The sequence below is a fragment of the Triticum urartu genome, chromosome 5A (assembly GCF_056163025.1).
Source record: "Triticum urartu cultivar PI428250 chromosome 5A, HENAU_Tu73, whole genome shotgun sequence".
In the NCBI taxonomy this organism is placed as follows: domain Eukaryota; kingdom Viridiplantae; phylum Streptophyta; class Magnoliopsida; order Poales; family Poaceae; genus Triticum; species Triticum urartu.
This window is the reverse complement of record NC_141877.1, coordinates 657,775,110-657,793,515: the sequence shown is the minus strand read 5'-3', so window position 1 is coordinate 657,793,515 and position 18,406 is coordinate 657,775,110. Positions and strand designations below refer to the sequence as shown.

The 18,406-nt window shown below is 44.8% G+C and overlaps 1 protein-coding gene across 1 annotated transcript; it reads right to left on the bottom strand.

Moving 5' to 3' along the window:
• Positions 1-877, bottom strand: LOC125506403 (uncharacterized). Its single transcript, XM_048671222.2, has one exon. It carries the CDS (start codon positions 872-874, stop codon positions 197-199), a length of 678 nt encoding a protein of 225 aa, XP_048527179.1. The 5' UTR covers positions 875-877; the 3' UTR covers positions 1-196.
• Positions 878-18,406: the final 17,529 nt, after the last annotated feature.

Here is an 18,406-nt window from a genome sequence, read left to right as displayed (position 1 = left end):
TACATGACCACCACACCACTATTATTATCATCATTGTGCTAGTGTAACATACAAGTAGTAGTGTACATGAAAAAAAATCCAATACCGATTTGACTGACTATTTCAAACCTAAAACCCCAACAGAAACATCAAGCCCACCAACCGGCTAAACGAACTAAAGATCTCACTGACGAGGAATATCGGCTCGCGTCACCGACTAGTGGGACCCCCACAGGCCCCATCCCCTCCAGTTGAACACGCCGGCGACCGCGCCCCACACCCGCCGCCTGCGCTCCTCCGGAACGTCGTCGCGGGCGCAGGCCGCGGTGGTTTCTTCCTCCTCCTCCACCGTCTTCTTCACTACCTCCTCCCCGCCTTCAACCACCTCCGCCAGCACAGGAGCCGCGGCGGCCGAGGTCTCCCCCTGCTCCGGCAGCTGAGGGTCAACGGCGGCCGACGCCTTGGCCTTGCCCTTGGAGGAGGCTGCTCGCTTCTTGCGGCGGCGGCCACCCTTGCCCTCCTCCTTCCGGGCCAGGTGCTCGTCGAAGGCCTCGATGGCCCGGTGAATCGCCTCGCGGTCGCGCTCCGGGGACCCGTCCCAGCGCGACCAGTAGGCCGTGTAGCACCCGAAGCACCCGCACCCGAGCTCCGGGCGGTGGGGCTTCCGCCCGCACCCCTCCCCGGCCGCGGAGGGCTTCTCCCTCGCCGGCGTGGGCGGCGCCGAGGAGCGCAGCGAGGCGAGGACGAGGTACGCGAGCACCTCCTTCCCCTCGGGCCCCAGCGGCGCCGCCATGGCGAGCACGACCGCGGGGAGCAGCCGGAGGAGCACCCCCTCCGCCGTCTCGCCGCCGGCCGCCGACGGCGACGGCGACGGGTGGACCTTGCCCTTGCCCATTTCTTGGAGATTGTCTCCCGAAAGCCTCTCGATGTTTTTTTTCCTTTCTGAGATTGCTTCGATGTTAAGCGACTTTTGGGTTCAGGTGGGGTCGACTAGTTTTATTAGGCTGCCCGTAAGTATTATGCATGTCAACTAAACAAGTTTGGTGAGGTGGCATAGAATTAAATGAAAAAAGAGAGGCTTGAATATCATATCATGATATCGTATCATATTAAATGATATGCTATTTTGTATCATGCATGACAATAAATGTAATCTTCTATGATACCAACTTATTATACTATGCATTAGGGATGTATTTCTCTGTTCCTAAATATTTGTCTTTCTAAAGATTTCAAATGGTCACCACATACGAATATATATAGACATATTTTAGAGTGTAGATTCACTCATTTTGCTCCGTATGTAGTCACTATTTAAAACCTCTAAAAAGACAAGTATTTAGGAACGAAGGAAGTAGTATCATATACTAGTACTCTCTATTACAACCAGCCTTATGCGCAAGGGAGAGGGTCGGTGGTGGATTAGGTGCAACGGGACCATCTTTTGTGACCGTGATGGCGTGGGGACGGTCTGGCCGGCGGATGGACGATTCTGACAAAGCCACACATCGGCCGAAGCTCTGTTGGCTAGGGCTCATATGATGTTGACGCTTATATTTTCTTACAACGTGATTTGTTTCATAGGAATGGAGGTACTATATTTTCTAGAATCATGTATATATTGGTTTTATTTCCAATGATTTTACGACTAGGCGCCTACGGTGATTTTGTAAATTTAAAGATGATATGCCGGCTCAGTCTTTCAGAGGTGCTCATAGAGGTAGGGTGTGCGTGTGTGCGTTTATAGAAGTGAGTGTATGCGCGTGTATATGAGCGCTTATGTTTATACTAATGTTAAAAAAAGAAAAAAAGGATTTTTTTTAAGGATCAAAGTGGACAAGCCACCTTAATCCTTTACTCTTTCCTACTATTATTTGATTTGAAATTCATGTTAAACAAACGAGCCTTATTGTAGTTTGAGGGAGTGAGGGAGAGAGAGAAGAGGAGGGCGAGGGGGTCCGATGAGTCAATGACTGTGCATGAAGGGGTGGAATGGAATTTATGATGTTGACGCCCTTCATACATTCATGGTCAAACAACATTGGATGGATAGAAAGGGATGAACGGGCAAAATCATAAGAATCCCAAATGGTTAGGAGCTAAACAAAGCTAAAGGCACAACATGGATGGGCGTCAACTAAGAGCACATGTGTCAGAAAACATGTAAATTACCTTTTACAAAACCGTTTATGCTAGAAACGTTGTTCATGACAGATTTTTTGTTGTTGGAAAAATACGAAGCTCTAAATTAGAACGTGACCACTTCAACAATACACATCCAAAAGAAAAAGGGAAAAACATTGAAGTACTTGGGGAGCCCCACGTCTTCTACCTCTAGAATGAGATGACAGCACACTGGATCCTTGCTTCTAGTTGGCGGGAAGTCATTAAAGCTACGCTCTGGATGAACCAACACCACAAAGAAAAGGGTTGTCCAGGCTGATAGTGTACACCTGATCAGGCCAATCCTTTACACACCTCACTGAATCCATGGGTGAGGCTGGGGCACACATGATCGTCATGAAGATAGAGCTCGGGGACAAAACCTCCACAAAGCAGTGTCCGTCCCCGTTGTGTCCAGGATGCCAAAGACACAAACCTTGCTACATCCCGGGAAAGCACGGTAAGCCAATGCCTCTGCCAAGATGACAATTCCTAGAGGCACAAACATTGTCATCTCACCAGCTCCGCGAGCACATCTACGCCAACCCGACGACACTACTAAATACTCCCTCTGCATACAAACATAAGAGTGTTTAGATCACTATTTTAGTAATCTAAACGCTTTTATATTTCTTTACGGAGGGAGTACATACTAGTCACCCAACCATAACTAAAATATGCGTGAACCAAAATTAGAACATAACCGAGTTTCCTAGTAGGCCATCAGGTGCTCCGAGAGAATATCTGGTACTCCCACCTCTAGGGTGTTTCCGGTGCTCCAAACTCGATAGCACATTTTTAAATGTTCAAAAAATTCTGAAAAAAATGTAGCACATTGACACAACATCAATGTATGTTGTCAAAAAAAAAAATTCAAATCGAAATTCATAACATTGCTCGAGATACAAAAATGACAAAATCAACATTGATGTGATAATGGGGCAAATCTAAAGCCCAACTTATGTTGTGTACTATCTACTGTCGAATTTGTCATCTATGTTTCTCTAGCTATGTTTCGAATTTTGATTTCAATTTTTGTGACAACATACATTGATGTTGTGTCTATGCGCTGATTTTTTTTTAGATTTTTTCAAACATTTAAAAATGTGCTATCAAGTTTGGAGCACCCTAGGGGTGGGAGTACTAGATATTCTCCCCAGGTGCTCCCAAGCTAGGGGTACTCCCGGTGCTCCAAATTCAAGAAAACATTCTTAAATGTTTCAAAAAAATCTGACAAAAAATGTGAATGTTCACAAGGTTTGTGACTACAACCCCCAAAAACTTCGGGTCCAAACTCGAAACGCACATTGACAAACAAAAATGTGAAATCCAGCATGAATAGTGTAAAGAAAAATACAAAAGCAACATTGACACTATTCACATCTGGATTTCACTTTTTTGTTTCTCAATGTGCATTTTTAGTTTGGATCTGAAATTTTGAGGGGTTGTAGTCACATTCCTTGTTGATGTTCACATTTTTCCAGATTTTTTTGAAACATTTAAGAAACATTTTTTTTGAATTTGGAGCACCGGGAGTACACCAAGCTTGAGAGCACATGATACTTTCCCCTCCATTGGGTCCTTGTACTACAAATGTTAGGACAGTTCCAGTGCAGTATATCTTACTCTATATCTAGTGACATTAAAAAGATGTATAGATATAGTAGTCCCAGTTGCACAATATATCTTAGGTTGCGTCTTAAACAACCTTAGGTCTCTCTCATTGCATTGGTGTTTGGATGAGGTGTTAAATGCATGAAAAAGCCTAGAACCAAAACTATCCAATGCATAGGCGCTTAGCTTCTTGGTGCTAAGGCTGCTGCCAATGTATGTGCACATTAAATAGCTTAGAAACTATACACTAATAGAAAAGGGGGCAACGGTCCAGGCCGGGTCAGCCCATTAGTCCCGGTTCAGTCCAGAACCGGGACCAATTGGGGCATTGGACCCGGTTCGTGAGCCCAGGGGGCCGGCCGGGCCACGTGGGCCATTGGTCCCAGTTCGTCTGGACCTTTTGGTCCCGGTTGGTGGGACGAACCGGGACCAATGGGCCTCGCTCCTGGCCCACCACCATTGGTCCCGGTTGGTGGCTTGAACCGGGACCAAGGTGACTATATTGAAGGAAATATGCCCTGGAGGCAATACTAAAGTTATTATTTTATTTCCTTATATCATGATAAATGTTTATTATTCATGCTAGAATTGTATTATCCGGAAACATAATACTTGTGTGAATACATAGACAAACTAAACGTCACTAGTGTGCCTCTACTTGACTAGCTCGTTAATCAAAGATGGTTATGTTTCCTAACCATAGACATGTGTTGTCATTTGATTAACGGGATCACATCATTAGGAGAATGATGTGATTGACATGACCCATTCCATTAGCTTAGCACCCAATCGTTTAGTATGTTGCTATTGCTTTCTTCATGACTTATACATGTTCCTATGACTATGAGATTATGCAACTCCCGTTTACCGGAGGAACACTTTGTGTGCTACCAAATGTCACAACGTAACTGGGTAATTATAAAGGAGCTCTACAGGTGTCTCCAAAGGTACATGTTGGGTTGGCGTATTTCGAGATTAGGATTTGTCACTCCGATTGTCGGAGAGGTATCTCTGGGCCCTCTTGTTGGGAACGTAGCATAAATTCAAAATTTTCCTACGTGTCACCAAGATCTATCTATGGAGTCATCTAGCAATGAGGGAGGAGTGGATCTACATACCCTTGTAGATCGCGCGCGGAAGCGTTCAAGAGAACGGGGTTGATGGAGTCGTACTCGTCGTGATTCAAATCACCGATGATCCTAGTGCCGAACGGACGGCACCTCCGCGTTCAACACACGTACAGAACGGAGACGTCTCCCACGCCTTGATCCAGCAAGGAGGAGGGAGAGGTTGATGGAGATCCAGCAGCACGACGGCATGGTGGAAGTAGCGGGATTCCAACAGGGCTTCGCTAAGCGCTGCGGGAGGAGGGAGATGTGTCACGAGAGGGAGAGGAAGGCGCCAGGCCTTAGGTATGGTTGCTCCTCCTTTTCCCCACTATATATAGGGCCAAGGGAGAGGGGGGAGGCGCAGCCCTTGCCCCTTCCTCCAAGGAAGGGTGCGGCCAACGGGGGGGAGGAGTCCCTCCTCCCCAAGGCACCTCGGAGGTGCCTTCCCCTTTTAGGACTCTCCCCTTTTTTCTCTCTCTTGGCGCATGGGCCTCTTGGGGCTGGTGCCCTTGGCCCATATATGCCAAGGCACACCCCCTACAGCCCATGTGGCCCCCCGGGGCAGGTGGCCCCACCCGGTGGACCCCCGGGACTCTTCCGGTGGTCCCGGTACAATACTGGTGACCCCAAAACTTGTCCCGATGGCCGAAATAGCACTTCCTATATATAATTCTTTACCTCCGGACCATTCCGGAACTCCTCGTGACGTCCGGGATCTCATACGGGACTCCGAAAAACTTTCGGGTTACCGCATACTAATATCTCTATAACCCTAGCGTCACCGAACCTTAAGTGTGTAGACCCTACGGGTTCAGGAAGCATGCAGACATGACCGAGACGTTCTCCGGTCAATAACCAACAGCGGGATCTGGATACCCATGATGGCTCCCACATGTTCCACGATGATCTCATCGGATGAACCACGATGTCAAGGACTTAATCAATCCCGTATACAATTCCCTTTGTCTATCGGTATGTTACTTGCCCGAGATTCGATCGTCGGAATCCAATACCTAGTTCAATCTCGTTACCGGCAAGTCTCTTTACTCGTTCCGTAACACATCATCCCGTGATCAACTCTTTGGTCACATTGCGCATATGATGATGTCCTACCGAGTGGGCCCAGAGATACCTCTCCGCTTACACGGAGTGACAAATCCCAGTCTCGATTCGTGCCAACCCAACAGACACTTTCGGAGATACCTGTAATGCACCTTTATAGTCACCCAGTTATGTTGTGACGTTTGATACACCCAAAGCATTCCTACGGTATCCGGGAGTTGCACAATCTCATGGTCTAAGGAAATGATACTTGACATTAGAAAAGCTATAGCATACGAACTACACGATCTAATGCTATGCTTAGGATTGGGTCTTGTCCATCACATCATTCTCCTAATGATGTGATCCCGTTATCAATGACATCCAATGTCCATGGTTAGGAAACCGTAACCATCTATTGATCAACGAGCTAGTCAACTAGAGGCTTACTAGGGACATGGTGTTGTCTATGTATCCACACATGTATCTGAGTTTCCTATCAATACAATTATAGCATAGATAATAAACGATTATCATGAACAAGGAAATATAATAATAACCAATTTATTATTGCCTCTAGGGCATATTTCCAACAGTCTCCCACTTGCACTAGAGTCAATAATCTAGTTCACATCGCCATGTGATTAACACTCACAGGTCACATCGCCATGTAACCAACATCCAAAGAGTTTACTAGAGTCAATAATCTAGTTCACATCACTATGTGATTAACACTCAATGAGTTCTGGGTTTGATCATGTTGCTTGTGAGAGAGTTTTTAGTCAACAGGTCTGAACCTTTCAGATCCGTGTGTGCTTTACAAATCTCTATGTCATCTCCTAGATGTAGCTACCACGCTCTATTTGGAGCCATTTCAAATAACTGTTCTACTTGGAGTTATTCTAAATTATTGCTCCATTATACGTATCCGGTATCTCTACTCAGAGCTATCCGGATAGGTGTTAAGCTTGCATCGTCGTAACTGTTTAACGACGAACTCTTTTTCCACCTCCATAACCGAGAAACTTCCTTAGTCCACTAGTTACTAAGGATAACTTTGACCGCTGTCCTGTGATCCATTCATGGATCACTCTTGTACCCCTTGACTGACTCATGGCAAGGCACACTTCAGGTGCGGTACACAGCATAGCATACTGTAGAGCCTACGTCTTAAGCATAGGGGACGACCTTCGTCTTTTCTCTCTATTCTGCCGTGGTCGAGCTTTAAGTCTTAACTTATAACTCAGGCAAGAACTCCTCCTTTGACTGATCCATCTTGAACACCTTCAAGATCATGTCAAGGTATGTGCTCATTTGAAAGTACCATTATGCGTTTTGATCTATCCTTATAGATTTTGATGCTCAATGTTCAAGTAGCTTAATCCAGGTTTTCCATTGAAAAACACTTTCCAAATAACCCTACATGCTTTCTAGAAATTCTATATCATTTCCGATCAACAACATGTTAACAACACATACTCATCGGAAATTCTATAGTGCTCCCACTCACTTCTTTGGAAATACAAGTTTCTCATAAACTTTGTATAAACCCAAAATCTTTGATCATCTCATCAAAGCATACATTCCAACTCCGAGATTCTTACTCCAGTCCTTAGAAGGATTGCTGGAGCTTTGCATACTTATTAGCATCTTTGAGGATTGACAAAACCTTCCGGTTGTATCACATACAACCTTTCCTCAAGAAAATCGTCGGGGAAACAATGTTTTTGACATCCTATCTGCAAGATTTCATAAATAATGCAGTAATCGCTAATATAATTCCAACAAACTCTTAGCATCGCTACGAGTGAGAAAGTCTCACCGTAGTCAACTCCTTGAACTTGTCGGAAAACATCTTAACGACAAGTCGAGCTTTCTTAATGGTGATACCTACCATCATTGTCCGTCTTTCTTTTAAAATCCATCTGTACTCAATAGCCTTACGACCATCAAGTAGTTCTTCCAAAGTCTACACTTTGTTTTCATACATGGATCCTCTCTCGGATTATATGGCCTCAAGCCATTTATCGGAATCCAGGCCCACCATCGCTTCTCCATAGCTCGCAGGTTCATTGTTGTCTAGCAACATGACTTCCAAGACATGGTTACGTACCACTCTGAAGTAGTACGCATCCTTGTCATCCTACGATGTTTGGTAGTGACTTGATCTGAATTTTCATGATCACTATCATAAGCTTCCACTTCAATTGGTGTAGGTGCCACAGGAACAACTTCCTGTGCCCTGCCACACACTAGTTGAAGAGATGGTTCAATAACCTCATCAAGTCTCCACCATCCTCCCACTCAATTCTTTCGAGAGAAACTTTTCCTCGAGAAAGGACCCGATTCTAGAAACAATCCTTTATTGCTTTTGGATCTGAGACAGGAGGTATACCCAACTGTTTTTGGGTTGTCCTATGAAGATGCATTTATCCGCTTTGGGTTCGAGCTTATCGGCCTGAAACTTTTCCACATAAGCGTCGCAGCCCCAAACTTTTATGAAATGACAGCTTAGGTTTCTCTAAACCATAGTTCATACGGTGTCATCTCATCGGAATTACGTGGTGCCCCTTTTAAAGTGAATGTGGTTGTCTCTAATGCCTAACCCATAAACTATCGTGGTAATTCGATAAGAGACATCATGGTATGCATCATATCCAATAGGGTGCAGTTATGATGTTCGGACACACCATCACACTATGGTGTTCCAGGCTGTATCAGTTGTGAAACAATTTCCACAATGTCTTAATTCTGTGCCAAACTCGTAGTTCAGATATTCATCTCTATGATCATATCATAGATATTTTATCCTCTTGTCACGACGATCTTTCAACTTCACCCTGAAATTACTTGAACCTTTCAATAATTCAGACTCGTGATTCATCAAGTAAATATACTCAACATCTACTCAAATCATCTGTGAAGTAAGAACATAACGATATCCACTACATGCCTTAGCACTCATTGGACTGCACACATCAAAATGTATTACTTCCAACAAGTTGCTTTCTAGTTCCATTTTACTGAAAACGAGGCTTTCAGTCATCTTGCCCATGTGGTATGATTTGCATGTCTCAAGTGATTCAAAATCAAGTGAGTCCAAATGGTCCATTTGCATGGAGTTTCTTCATGCATATACACCAATAGACATGGTTCGCATGTCTCAAACCTTTCAAAAACGAGTGAGCCCAAAGATCCATCAACATGGAGCTTCTTCATGCGTTTTATACCGATATGACTTACGTGGCAGTGCCACAAGTAGGTGGTACTATCATTACTATATTTTGGCATGAACATGTGTATCACTACAATCGAGATTCAATAAACCATTCATTTTAGGTGTAAGACCATTGAAGGTATTATTCAAATAAACAGTGTAACCATTATTCTCCTTAAATGAATAACCGTATTGCGATAGACATAATCCAATCATGTCTATGCTCAACGCAAACACCAATCTGGATGGTAGAGGGAGCGTGCGATGCTTGATCATATCAACATTGAGAACACTTCCAACACATATCGTCAGCTCACCTTTAGCTAGTCTCCGTTTATTCCGTAGCTTTTATTTCGAGTTACTAACACTTAGCAACCAAACCGGTATCTAATACCCTGGTGCTACTAGGAGTACTAGTAAAGTACACATCAACATAATGTATATCCAATATACTTCTATCGACCTTGCCAGCCTTCTAATCTACCAAGTATCTAGGGTAATTCTGCTCCAGTGGCTGTTCCCTTTATTACAGAAGCACTTAGTCTCGGGTTTGGGTTCAACCTTGGGTTTCTTCACTGGAGCAGCAGCTGAATTGCCGTTTTATGAAGTATCCCTTCGTGCCCTTGCCCTTCTTGAAACTAGTGGTTTCACCAACCATCAACAATTGATGCTCCTTCTTGATTTCTACTTTTTTGGTGTCAAACATCACGAACATCTCAAGGATCATCATACATGTCCTCGATATATTATAGTTCATCACGAAGCTCTAGCAGCTTGGTGGTAATGACTTCGGAGAAACATCACTATCTTATCTGGAAGATTAACTCCCACTCGATTCAAATGATTGTTGTACTCAGACAATCTGAGCACAAGCTCAACAATTGAGCTTTTCTCCCTTAGTTTGTAGGCTAAGAAAATCGTCGGAGGTCTTATACCTCTTGACGTGGGCACGAGCTTGAAATCCCAATTTCAGCCCTCAAAACATCTCATATGTTTCGCGACGTTTCAAAACGTCTTTGGTGCCTCAACTCTAAACCGTTTAACTGAACTATCATGTAGTTATCAAAATGTGTATGTCAGATGTTCGCAACATCCACAGACAACGTTCGAGGTTCAGCACACTGAGCGGTGCATTAAGGACATAAGCCTTCTATGAAGCAATGAGGACAATCCTCAGTTTACGGACCTAGTACGCATAATTGCTACTATCAACTTTCAACTAATTTTTCTCTAGGAACATATCTAAACAGTAGAACTATAGCATGAGCTACGACATAATTTGCAAAATCCTTTTGACTATGTTCAGGATAATTAAGTTCATCTTATGAACTCCCACTCAGATAGACATCCCTCTAGTCATCTAAGTGATTACATGATCCGAGTCAACTAGGCCGTGTCCGATCTGTGCGTGAGACGGACTAGTCAACGTCGGTGAACATCTTCATGTTGATCGTATCTTTTATACGACTCATGCTCGACCTTTCGGTCTTCTGTGTTCCGAGGCCATGTCTGTACATGATAGGCTCGTCAAGTTAACCCTAAGTGTTTTTTGCATGTGTAAAACTGTCTTACACCCGTTGTATGTGAACGTAAGGATCTATCACACCCGATTAACACGTGGTGCTTCGAAACGACGAACTGTAGCAACGGTGCACAGTTAGGGGAGAACACTTCTTGAAATTTCAATGAGGGATCATCTTATTTACTACCGTCGTTCTAAGCAAATAAGATGTATAAACATGATAAACATCACATGCAATCAAATAATAGTGACATGATATGGCCAATATCATATAGCTCCTTTGATCTCCATCTTGGGGCTCCATGATCATCTTGTCACGTCATCGACATGCAAGTCATGATTCCTATTACAAGAACATGATCAATCTCATACATCACATATATCATTCATCACATCCTTTTGGCCATATCACATCACATAGCATACCCTGCAAAAACAAGTTAGACGTCCTCTAATTGTTGTTGCATGTTTTACATGGCTGCTATGGGTTTCTAGCAAGAACGTTTCTTACCTACGCAAAACCACAACGTGATATGCCAATTGCTATTTACCCTTCATAAGGACCCTTTTCATCGAATCCGATCTGACTAAAGTGGGAGAGACAGACACCCGCCAGCCACCTTATGCAACTAGTGCATGTTTGTCGGTGGAACCGGTCTCACGAAAGAGTACGTGTAAGGTTGGTCCGGGCCGCTTCATCCCACGATGCCGCCGAATCAAGATAAGACTAGTAACGGCAAGCATATTGAACAAAATCAACGCCCACAACTACTTTGTGTTCTACTCGTGCATAGAATCTACGCATAGACCTAGCTCTGATACCACTGTTGGGAACGTAGCATAAATTCAAAATTTTCCTACGTGTCACCAAGATCTATCTATGGAGTCATCTAGCAACGAGGGAGGAGTGGATCTACATACCCTTGTAGATCGCGCGCGGAAGCGTTCAAGAGAACGGGGTTGATGGAGTCGTACTCGTCGTGATTCAAATCACCGATGATCCTAGTGCCGAACGGACGGCACCTCCGCGTTCAACACACGTACGGAACGGAGACGTCTCCCACGCCTTGATCCAGCAAGGAGGAGGGAGAGGTTGATGGAGATCCAGCAGCACGACGGCATGGTGGAAGTAGCGGGATTCCAACAGGGCTTCGCTAAGCGCCGCGGGAGGAGGGAGATGTGTCACGGGAGGGAGAGGGAGGCGCCAGGCCTTAGGTATGGTTGCTCCTCCTTTTCCCCACTATATATAGGGCCAAGGGAGAGGGGGGAGGCGCAGCCCTTGCCCCTTCCTCCAAGGAAGGGTGCGGCCAACGGGGGGGAGGAGTCCATCCTCCCCAAGGCACCTCGGAGGTGCCTTCCCCTTTTAGGACTCTCCCCTTTTTTCTCTCTCTTGGCGCATGGGCCTCTTGGGGCTGGTGCCCTTGGCCCATATAGGCCAAGGCACACTCCCTACAGCCCATGTGGCCCCCCGGGGCAGGTGGCCCCACCCAGTGGACCCCCGGGACTCTTCCGGTGGTCCCGGTACAATACCGGTGACCCCGAAACTTGTCCCGATGGCCGAAATAGCACTTCCTATATATAATTCTTTACCTCCGGACCATTCTGGAACTCCTCGTGACGTCCGGGATCTCATCCGGGACTCTGAACAACTTTCGGGTTACCGCATACTAAAATATCTATAACCCTAGCGTCACCGAACCTTAAGTGTGTAGACCCTACGGGTTCAGGAAGCATGCAGACATGACCGAGACGTTCTCCGGTCAATAACCAACAGCGGGATCTGGATACCCATGATGGCTCCCACATGTTCCACGATGATCTCATCGGATGAACCACGATGTCAAGGACTTAATCAATCCCGTATACAATTCCCTTTGTCTATCGGTATGTTACTTGCCCGAGATTCGATCGTCGGAATCCAATACCTAGTTCAATCTCGTTACCGGCAAGTCTCTTTACTCGTTCCGTAAAACATCATCCCGTGATCAACTCTTTGGTCACATTGCGCATATGATGATGTCCTACCGAGTGGGCCCAGAGATACCTCTCCGCTTACACGGAGTGACAAATCCCAGTCTCGATTCGTGCCAACCCAACAGACACTTTCGGAGATACCTGTAATGCACCTTTATAGTCACCCAGTTACGTTGTGACGTTTGATACACCCAAAGCATTCCTACGGTATCCGGGAGTTGCACAATCTCATGGTCTAAGGAAATGATACTTGACATTAGAAAAGCTATAGCATACGAACTACACGATCTAGTGCTATGCTTAGGATTGGGTCTTGTCCATCACATCATTCTCCTAACGATGTGATCCCGTTATCAACGACATCCAATGTCCATGGTTAGGAAATCGTAACCATCTATTGATCAACGAGCTAGTCAACTAGAGGCTTACTAGGGACATGGTGTTGTCTATGTATCCACACATGTATCTGAGTTTCCTATCAATACAATTATAGCATAGATAATAAACGATTATCATGAACAAGGAAATATAATAATAACCAATTTATTATTGCCTCTAGGGCATATTTCCAACACCTCTCGGTAATGCACATCACATAAGCCTTGTAAGCATTGCAACTAATGAGTTAGTTGCGAGATGATGTATTACGAAACGAGTAAAGAGACTTGCCGGTAACAAGATTGAACTAGGTATTGAGATACCGACGATCGAATCTCGGGCAAGTAACATACCGATGACAAGGGGAACAAAGTATGTTGTTATGCGGTCTGACCGATAAAAGTTCTTCGTAGAATATGTGGGAGCCAATATGAGCATCGAGGTTCCGCTATTGGTTATTGACCAGAGACATGTCTCGGTCATGTCTACATTGTTCTCGAACCCGTAGGGTCCGCACGCTTAACGTTACGATGACAGTTTCATTATGAGTTTATATATTTTGATGTACCGAAGTTTGTTCGAAGTCCCGGATGTGATCACGGACATGACGAGGAGTCTCGACATGGTTGAGACATAAAGATTGATATATTGGAAGCCTATGTTTGGACATCGGAAGTGTTCCGGGTGAAATCGGCATTTTACCGGAGTACCGGGAGGTTACCGGAACCCCCCCGGTAACCTAATGGGCCTTAATGGGCCTAGTGGAGGAAGAGGAGAGGAGGCCTAGGGGCTTCTGCGCGCCCCTCCCCCCCCATGTCCGAATTGGACAAGGAAGGGGGGCGGCGCCCCCCCCTTTCCTTTCTTCCCTCTCCTCCTTCCCCTCAAGTCCTAATCCAACTAGGGAAAGGTGGGGAGTCCTACTCCCAGTAGGAGTAGGACTCCTCCGGCGCGCCTCCTCCTAGGGCCGGCCGCACCCCCCTTTGCTCCTTTATATACGGGGCCAGGGGGCACCTCTAGACACACATGTTGATCCTCGTGATCGTTTTCTTAGCCGTGTGCGGTGCCCCTTTCCACCATACTCCTCGATAATATTGTAGTGGTGCTTAGGCGAAGCCCTGCGACGGTAGAACATCAAGATCGTCACCACGCCGTTGTGCTGACGGAACTCTTCCCCGACACTTTGCTGGATCGGAGTCCGGGGATCGTCATCGAGCTGAACGTGTGCTAAAACTCGGAGGTGCCGTAGTTTCGGTGCTTGATCGGTCGGGCCATGAAGACGTACGACTACATCAACCGCGTTGTCATAACGCTTCCGCTATCGGTCTACGAGGGTACGTAGGCAACACTCTCCCCTCTCGTTGCTATGCATCACCATGATCTTGCGTGTGCGTAGGAATTTTTTTGAAATTACTACGTTGCCCAACAGTGGCATCCGAGCCTAGGTTTTATGTGTTGATGTTATATGCACGAGTTGAACACAAGTGAGTTGTGGGCGATATAAGTCATACTGCTTACCAGCATGTCATACTTTGGTTCGGCGGTATTGTTGGATGAAGCGGCCCGGACCGACATTACGCGTACGCTTACGCGAGACTGGTTCTACCGATGTGCTTTGCACATAGGTGGCTGGCGGGTGTCAGTTTCTCCAACTTTAGTTGAACCAAGTGTGGCTATGCCCGGTCCTTGCGAAGGTTAAAACAGCACCAACTTGACAAACTATCGTTGTGGTTTTTGATGCGTAGGTAAGATTGGTTCTTGCTTAAGCCCGTAGCAGCCACGTAAAACTTGCAACAACAAAGTAGAGGACGTCTAACTTGTTTTTGCAGGGCATGTTGTGATGTGATATGGTCAAGACATGATGCTAAATTATTGTATGAGATGATCATGTTTTGTAACCGAGTTATCGGCAACTGGCAGGAGCCATATGGTTGTCGCTTTATTGTATGCAATGCAATTGCGCTGTAATGCTTTACTTTATCACTAAGCGGTAGCGATAGTCGTGGAAGTATAAGATCGGCGAGACGACAACGATGCTACGATGGTGATCAAGGTGTCGCGCCGGTGACGATGGTAATCATGACGGTGCTTCGAAGATGGAGATCACAAGCACAAGATGATGATGGCCATATCATATCACTTATATTGATTGCATGTGATGTTTATCTTTTATGCATCTTATCTTGCTTTGATTGACGGTAGCATTTTAAGATGATCTCTCACTAATTATCAAGAAGTGTTTTCCCTGAGTATGCACCGTTGCGAAAGTTCTTCGTGCTGAGACACCACGTGATGATCGGGTGTGATAGGCTCTACGTTCAAATACAACAGGTGCAAAACAGTTGCACACGCGGAATACTCAGGTTATACTTGACGAGCCAAGCATATACAGATATGGCCTCGGACACGGAGACTGAAAGGTCGAGCGTGAATCATATAGTAGATATGATCAACATAGTGATGTTCACCAATGAAACTACTCCATCTCACGTGATGATCGGACATGGTTTAGTTGATTAGAGGATTAGAGGATTAGAGGGATGTCTATCTAAGTGGGAGTTCTTTAGTTAATATGATTAATTGAACTTAAATTTATCATGAACTTAGTAACTGATAGTATCTTGCTTGTTTATGTTTGATTGTAGATAGATGGCCTGTGCTGTTATTCCGTTGAATTTTAATGCGTTCCTTGAGAAAGCAAAGTTGAAAGATGATGGTAGCAATTACACGGACTGGGTCCGTAACTTGAGTATTATCCTCATTGCTGCACAGAAGAGTTACGTCCTGGAAGCACCGCTGGGTGCCAGGCCTACTGCTGGAGCAACACCAGATGTTATGAATGTCTGGCAAAGCAAAGCTGATGACTACTCGATAGTTCAGTGTGCCATGCTTTACGGCTTAGAATCGGGACTTCAACGACGTTTTGAACGTCATGGAGCATATGAGATGTTCCAGGAGTTGAAGTTAATATTTCAAGCAAATGCCCGGATTGAGAGATATGAAGTCTCCAATAAGTTCTATAGCTGCAAGATGGAGGAGAACAGTTCTGTCAGTGAGCATATACTCAAAATGTCTGGGTATAATAATCACTTGATTCAATTGGGAGTTAATCTTCCAGATGATTGCGTCATTGACAGAATTCTCCAATCACTTCCACCTAGCTACAAGAGCTTCATGATGAACTATAATATGCAAGGGATGGTTAAGACAATTTCCGAGCTCTTCGCAATGCTGAAAGCTGCGGAGGTAGAAATCAAGAAGGAGCATCATGTGTTGATGGTCAACAAGACCACTAGTTTCAAGAAAAAGGGCAAAGGGAAGAAGAAGGGGAACTTCAAAAAGAACAGCAAGCAAGTTGCTGCTCAGGAGAAGAAACCCAAATCTGGACCTAAGCCTGAAACTGAGTGCTTCTACTGCAAGCAGACTGGTCACTGGAAGCGGAACTGCCCCAAGTATTTGGCGGATAAGAAGGATGGCAAGGTGAACAAAGGTATATACGATATACATGTTATTGATGTGTACCTTACTAATGCTCGCAGTAGCACCTGGGTATTTGATACTGGTTCTGTTGCTAATATTTGCAACTCGAAACAGGGACTATGGATTAAGCGACTATTGGCTAAGGACGAGGTGACGATGCGCGTGGGAAATGGTTCCGAAGTCGATGTGATCGCGGTCGGCACGCTACCTCTACATCTACCTTCGGGATTAGTATTAGACCTAAATAATTGTTATTTGGTGCCAGCGTTGAGCATGAACATTATATCTGGATCTTGTTTGATGCGTGACGGTTATTCATTTAAACAGAGAATAATGGTTGTTCTATTTATATGAGTAATATCTTTTATGGTCATGCACCCTTGAAGAGTGGTCTATTCTTATGAAATCTCGATAGTAGTGACACACATATTCATAATGTTGAAGCCAAAAGATGCAGAGTTGATAATGATAGTGCAACTTATTTGTGGCACTGTCGTTTAGGTCATATCGGTGTAAAGCGCATGAAGAAACTCCATACTGATGGACTTCTGGAACCACTTGATTATGAATCACTTGGTACTTGCGAACCGTGCCTTATGGGCAAGATGACCAAAACACCGTTCTCCGGTACTATGGAGAGAGCAACAGATTTGTTGGAAATCATACATACAGATGTATGTGGTCCGATGAATGTTGAGGCTCGTGGCGGATATCGTTATTTTCTCACCTTCATAGATGACTTAAGCAGATATGGGTATATCTACTTAATGAAACATATGTCTGAAACATTTGAAAATTTCAAAGAATTTCAGAGTGAAGTTGAAAATCATCGTAACAAGAAAATAAAATTCCTACGATCTGATCGTGGAGGAGAATATTTGAGTTATGAGTTTGGTGTACATTTGAAACAATGCGGAATAGTTTCGCAACTCACGCCACTCGGAACACCACAACATAATGGTGTGTCCGAACGTCGTAATCGTACTTTACTAGATATGGTGCGATCTATGATGTCTCTTACTGATTTACCGCTATTGTTTTGGGGTTATGCTTTAGAGACGGCCGCATTCACGTTAAATAGGGCACCATCAAAATCCGTTGAGACGATGCCTTATGAACTGTGGTTTGGCAAGAAACCAAAGTTGTCGTTTCTGAAAGTTTGGGGCTGCGATGCTTATGTAAAAAAGCTTCAACCTGATAAGCTCGAACCCAAATCGGAGAAATGTGTCTTCATAGGATATCCAAAGGAAACTATTGGATACACCTTCTATCACAGATCCGAAGGCAAGACTTTTGTTGATAAATTCGGAAACTTTCTAGAGAAGGAGTTTCTCTCGAAAGAAGTGAGTGGGAGGAAAGTAGAACTTGATGAGGTAACTGTACCTGCTCCCTTATTGGAAAGTAGTACATCACAGAAACCGGTTTCTGTGACACCTACACCAATTAGTGAGGAAGCTAATGATGATGATCATGAAACTTCAGAACAAGATACTACTGAACCTCGTAGATCAACCAGAGTAAGATCCGCACCAGAGTGGTACGGTAATCATGTTCTGGAAGTCATGCTGCTAGATCATGATGAACCTACGAACTATGGAGAAGCGATGGTGAGCCCAGATTCCGCAAAATGTCTTGAAGCCATGAAATCTGAGATGGGATCCATGTATGAGAACAAAGTGTGGACTTTGGTTGACTTGCCCAAAGATCGGCAAGCAATTGAGAATAAATGGATCTTCAAGAAGAAGACTGACGCTGACGGTAATGTTACTATCTACAAAGCTCGACTTGTCACAAAAGGTTAGCAATTGCCTACGACGAGACCTTCTCACCCGTAGCGATGCTTAAGTCTGTCCGAATCATGTTAGCAATTGCCGCATTTTATAATTATGAAATTTGGCAGATGGATGTAAAAACTGCATTCCTGAATGGATT